Genomic DNA, 6188 nt, shown 5'->3' with positions numbered 1-6188 from the left:
GCACAGTACACCTGGTTTTTTCTGTGAGCGCTGAGGATCTGAAAACAACTCCTCAGTTTACAAGCATTTTCCTATCTAAACCCTCTTTCAGCCCATTTTATTCTTTATTACTTAAATCGCAATCACCTTTCCTGGCAAATTATAAATATCCTAAATATAATATAAAAATATAAAATTTATCAGTTATCCAAGTATTTCATCTTTAAAATATTGCTTCCCAACTCCATGGTTTTTTAGAATCTAGGATTAGATGTACTAAATAGAATGTAAAAACCTGCTTAATACTTTGAAGATAAAAAACAAAGTCAACAAACCTGTAACTTTTAAAAATAGATAACCTTAAATTAAATTTTTCTCTTGTTTTTAGTTAGCTTTGTAAAGCAAAACTTAAATGAAAAATAAATATATGAGCAACATCTGTAAATGATTAAGAAATCATGCTTCTTTTATCTTTGTGGGTTTTTTAGACAGGTTCACAGACCAGTGTCAAATGTACTATGTAGCAGAGGATGATCTTGAATTACTGATTCTCCTGGCCCCATCACCCACGTGCTGGTATTACAGGGGTAATACCATTTAATATGGAATCATGGCTTTTAATATTAACTAATATATCATGCAAGAATATAGTAATATAGCTAGGGTTTTCTACTTACTAAATAATGCAGTCTAAGCAAAACTTTGAGGAATGCACATATTGCACATAACAACCACAAACTTCTCAGTTTTCTTTGCCTTTTGCAGTGCCCTACTTTGCTACGTTCAAACTAGTTCTGGTGAGACCGAGTTCTAATGATAGCATTGGGAATAAGGCCAGTGCTTATGGCTAGGTTATTTTTAAAAAGGTGCCAACATAGCTAATTGTCCAAGCATACATACTTGTCCTGTCTTCGTCAGGATTGTTTGGTTTTGTCCTCATGCCATGATATTGAATAAGATAAGCCCTTTACATTTATTGTCAAAACTGGACTTATAGCACGATAAATTCAGTCCCCAAACACATTCCAATTTGAATCATTAGATCTCCATTTTAAAAAATAGCTGGTTTTAAATAGTTTCAATTAGAAAAGTTTATTGTTTGAATTGCTACAAGTTCACAAAATTGAATGGTGGGTTAGTGATCTTTCTTTGGTCTGTATATTCTGCTAGCAATTTGGAAATTTTTATACACAAAAAATAATTAAAATATAATCTAAGATCCAGTCAAATTTTATGTTTTTACACTGGGCTCCAACAAAAAGGTCCAGCTTTGTTCCAGATTTTCATTTATATAGTCATTAACCTAGTGGCTCGAAACTGTTTAATTTTCCATACAGAAACCATTTCAGTACACAGATCTCTTTTGGCATATCTTCCCAGGAGATTATTAAGCTAAATCTGGACTTCTTTTCAGGCCACTTTTGCTGTGATGGTCCATTTGCAGACTCTGGCAGCCAAGCAAGGACCATAAGGACCGTCTGAAGTGAAGTAGGACAGCAGAGAGAGAATGGCCGAGCTATCAAGGAATGGATGAGAGCAAGTAGGGAAAGAAAATTTCCACTTTGCAAAGCTTTTTTATCTTTCTTTGCGTCCTCCTTTTCCTCTGCCTCTTCTTCCACCTCCTCTTCAAGAAACAGTGGTATTAAAAAGAGTAATAATGGGAAAGGTCTCACCAACTAAAGGTTCACCACAGGATTCCATACCTAACAAATTATGTTCCAAATAATCATTTCCAGACTGTCTGTAATATTTGCCCTTTTCTAGGAATTTTCCATTCACTGTCTTTCATCTGTTAATGCTCTCAAGAAAACACTCATAAAAGGGGAGAGCAGAATCAAGTTCTAACGTGCTCTCACAACTGCAAGTCATCTGCCTAACTCAACTTGCTTTCACTTTGCTCAGTTCACTTCAGTTCTACCTCAGCTTGCTTCTCAGTTTAACCTCCTCACCTCAGTTTACCTTAGTTAAGTCAGTATAACTCAGGCTACTTCATTTACCATGGTAAATATCAACTCGCTTTAACCTCAGCTTGCATCATCTTACCTCAGGGTACCTTCTCTTGTATCAGTTTGTCTCTGCTTAATTAGGTGTAATCTCAGTTTGCCTCAGTTTACCTCATCATACACCTGCTTAATTCCGCTTGCCTCGTTTATTTCATCTTACTTCCGTTTACCTCGGCTTACTTTATCCCACCTCAGTGTGCTTCAGACGTACTTCAGCTTACCTCAGCTGGCTTCCACTCCACTCCGCAGCTAGCCTGGGCCCGGCTGAGAGCGAGCCGACCCCTCATTGGCCGCTTCCCCCTCGCAGCCCCGCCCCGCGTTCCGCCTGGTTTCCGTAGCGAAGGACGCGGCGTCGGTTGGTTGTCAAGATGGCTGCGGCGAGGTCGCGGCCGCCACCTCCGCCGTCGCCCCGAGAGGTCGCCGCCCTCGCCGCTGCCGTCGCCACAGCCGCCGGAGCCGCTGCGAAGCCACGACTGCCGCAGCCGAGCCTGCGACATCCGTGACGCGGGGCCTGGGAGACGCGCGGTCCGGAGCGCCGAGGAGAGGTGGGAGGCCGAGCGGCCATGCGGGCGGCGCTGAGGTGAAGGATGCTGGCGGGCAGGCCCGGAGCCCAGAGCGCAGGCGCGGGCCTGGGCGCCGGACCCCGGGACTCGCTGGGCGGGCGGGACGGCGGAGGGCGGCCGCGACCCGGCGCTTACCTGTATCCTTTGGTCGCCCTCGCTCCCCTGGAGCACGCACGCAGGGACATGGAAACTGGCAAGTCATTTTCAGTGCGGATATTTGCTTTAGCAGCTGTTACCCCACCTCACCCCCGACCCGAAGTTACACTTTTGTCTCCTACTTTGTGACCTCTTCCCCGCCTCCTAGCCTTCCCACACTTATACTTGGCTGTCAGATTTTTGTGGATTTTAAAGTACACCGGTCCTGTATTGGATGGGCGAAAAGTAAATTTATCCTTTACTTAAAGAGATGTAAATCTTAGTCAGGCTCTTTAGAAAGAGAAAATGCCCAGAGACTAAAATCCTGGGCTGTTCTGCTCGCACACCCCTCCCAGGGCTGCAGAACCCTAGCCGTTCGATCATTTTGTCTCCCATTTCTCACCACTCTGTTGTCAAAAAGAGGAAGAAAGGCAGAGGACCCGAATCTTGATCATCTGGATTATTTCTGAGTTTTCCCTAAGAAATCGTTGAATTCCCATTTGATGTCACTATTGGTAACATTGTGGAAATGACAATAAGCTTTATTTTTAAGTACATAAAGCAATTTTATTCTTCCAGAGAACATTATGATAGTTAAAATTTACTCTTCGTATTCTCAGAAGACTGGGTGGTGGTGATGATGATGTTTGGTCATCTGTTTTTCTCTTTCCTCAAACGCGGGGTCCCTTCCACCACTACCAACCTCCTTCCACTTCCTCAGCCCCTTAGGTCCCACCTCTGCTGGGATATGCTCTTATAGTTTTAACAGCAAATCATCTTTTCACCAAGAGTCTCCTCTTCTGCTGACCTTGCTCTGGGTTCTAAGGATGCAGGTGTCGTAGGGCTCCATTAATACCAAAGCACTCTGCCCAGGGACCCATCCCCAAGCTTCCATCCCTGGCTCTTGCTGTGTTCTGGCTTGCATTAGCAGCTGCTAGCTTTTGTCTTCTTCTCTTGGCTTTTCCTCTTGCTGCTGCCACAAACTATCTTCTTAGAGTGTGCTCTCAAGTGAATGCTACTGTCTTAAGAATTCGACTCTTCACTTTTGACATTGATTTGTTTGTTTTGTGGGGTGTGTGTGTGTGTGTGTGTGTGTGTGTGTGTGTGTGTGTGTGTGTATAGCCCTGGCTGTCCCAGAACTTGATCTATAGACCGGGCTGTCCTTGAACTCATAAAGATGCTTGCCTCTACCTCCTGAGTGCTGGGATTAAAGGCATTGTATCTTTTTTTTTTTTTTTTTTTTTGATTCAGTCACTTTTATTAGCCTATCATTGTTACATTTTATACATAATGTCTAGTCATCTTCTCAAAGGGCTCAATTTTTAGTACATCATGTTAATAGTAAATAGCCAAGTGTGATGGCTATATCTTAGCCCAGCTTTTTAATATTCTCTGGGAAACTAGAAAGCCAATCATTTTACATGCATGTAAGAATAGTGGTCCAAAATAATTAGAAAGTAGCTATAGTTTTAAGCAGAGGAGGAAACAATTTTCATTTTGGTCTTTTTGTGTTTGTATTCCAGTAAATTATATTTTCAATTAACAGCAACAATAATATCATAAAAAATGCTCTGCTTTTAAATTTTTTAAACTTCAGTGCAATTAGCCATTATTATTAGTATGGCTGAGCCTCCTTATTGATAACCAGGTCCAGGTTGGGTATAGCCCCGACCAAAAGGAGGAAAGTTATGAGCATAGGGGTTGGCCCCACTGGATGGAGGTACTTGCAGGAGATGGTGTAAAACCTGTTCTTGGTTGGTAAGCACCAGGTTGGCTTGGAGCCATTCCAGGCTGAGAACCAGGGGGAACAATATAGTTAGCAGGTTGAGATGTTTGGGTATTGTAAGTTTGTGGAGGGTAATGCTTGCCTGGGGCATTGTAACTTATACATTGAACTCTTACTACATTGTCCTAATTTATCTCAAAATCAAGATACAAAGAAATGACTGTTGACAAAGCATTGATCTATTATTTTCATTAATGACATATTATTTTTTAATTTATGTGATAAGAACATTGAACCAAGCAAGTAGGAATAAGGAGACAAAATTTAAAAGTACTGCTATAGTTGAAGTTCTGAGAGACTGAGTGTGTTAAGTGGAGGCAGTAGGAAGAGGTCTGACTAGATCTGGCAAGGAAAATGCATTGTATGATAAGTAGTTACTTGTGTTGATCACCTGATTGGAAAAAGACTAAATGAGGACATGAATGCCCATAGTATTCTTTATTTTACAGTATTAACTGTATAACAGTTACATTTCTTTGGAATAGATGTTAGGGTGAATTGTTTTGATAATGCATGCAAAAAAATATTAAGCATCTATCTAAAAACTTCAATACCATTTTAAAAATACAAAAGTAGTGTGATAAATTTGATAACAGTCAAAACCCAAATAAATTGGGAAAGCCAATTAATCTTGTCAGTGCAAATTAAGGAGTGGCTAGTTATATGTAAACTTCAAATTATTAGGATCACCAAAATACTCAGTTTCCTCCAGAAAATTTTTATAAGCACATACGACATATGTCTGTCCTTATGTCTTTTCATAAGCCATTAACACGGATATTTGGAAAGAAAGACTATATTCACAAACATTATAATTTATTTTTTTATATTTGCATATAAATTTCATACTGTAGGCTAAAGGACCCATTGAAGCATTTAATTCATCTATTCCATGTTACTAAAATCTCCTTTCATATAAACCTAAGAAAGATACCTTACTAGTAATTATCCAAATATCTGTATAATGAACAAAAATATGTATTTTATTATCTAAGCTTGTGATTTCTAAAAATAATTTATTTTCCCCTCATGAAAAGTGAAAGATACCTTAAATTCATATACCAAGTCTAAATGTGTGTGTGTAGAGATCAGTCTCACATTTGCTGGACATATACTAACACTAATATGTACACGGATTAGTTGTCCCACAAGAGCCTTTGATATTATTACTGTGAGGCTCTAATTTTATCAGACAGTCTTGACATGTACTAAATATGTAAACTGTTGTTCTTAACTAAATGACATCATCACTAGAGATATGAAAATCCATCTCGAGAAAAATTTAGAAGAAGAACGCCAGATACTACTACAGCAACAAAAACTATGTCGGAATCGGGCGCGTAAATATTTTATGGAGTCAAACCGGAGAAGAAAGTAAGTAATTGTATTTTATTCAGAAGTATAGAAATTCAAAGTCTTTCTAAGTTAACAGTTTCTCTACTTTGTGGTAATTCATAGTTTATGGATTTTTTTTTCTTGATGCAGAATAAGAAATTTAAGTACAAATAGACTCTAATTTGACTTTAATTTACTATTCATTTTATATCATTTTTAATCTGCTACCCTTCTCCATTCAAGTTTAAAAAGAAGGGAGAGATGAATACTGATTGATATAAATCAATACCCCAAAAAGCTGTCTGTAGAGATCATAAACTAAAAGTATTCAACTGGGCTGGAGAGATGACTCAGTGGTTAGAAGCTCTGACTGCTCTTCCAGAGGTC

At 39.5% G+C, this 6188-nt stretch overlaps 1 protein-coding gene across 3 annotated transcripts in view; it reads left to right on the top strand.

The window, feature by feature from the left end:
* Window positions 1–2569: 2569 nt before the first annotated feature.
* CEP126 (centrosomal protein 126) overlaps window positions 2570–6188 on the top strand; it is a gene marked incomplete at both ends in the record, with an annotated part of 66903 nt that continues 63284 nt past the window's right edge. For all 3 annotated transcript variants that reach the window (XM_080929758.1, XM_080929757.1, XM_080929756.1), the window contains 2 exons: window positions 2570–2682; window positions 5721–5840. In XM_080929758.1, the coding sequence (XP_080785884.1) occupies window positions 2570–2682; window positions 5721–5840 (233 nt within the window). The remainder of the gene's footprint in view (window positions 2683–5720; window positions 5841–6188) is intronic.

Source organism: Micromys minutus, assembly GCF_963924665.1.
Source record: "Micromys minutus genome assembly, chromosome: 16".
In the NCBI taxonomy this organism is placed as follows: domain Eukaryota; kingdom Metazoa; phylum Chordata; class Mammalia; order Rodentia; family Muridae; genus Micromys; species Micromys minutus.
This window is presented reverse-complemented; position numbering and strand designations above follow the sequence as displayed.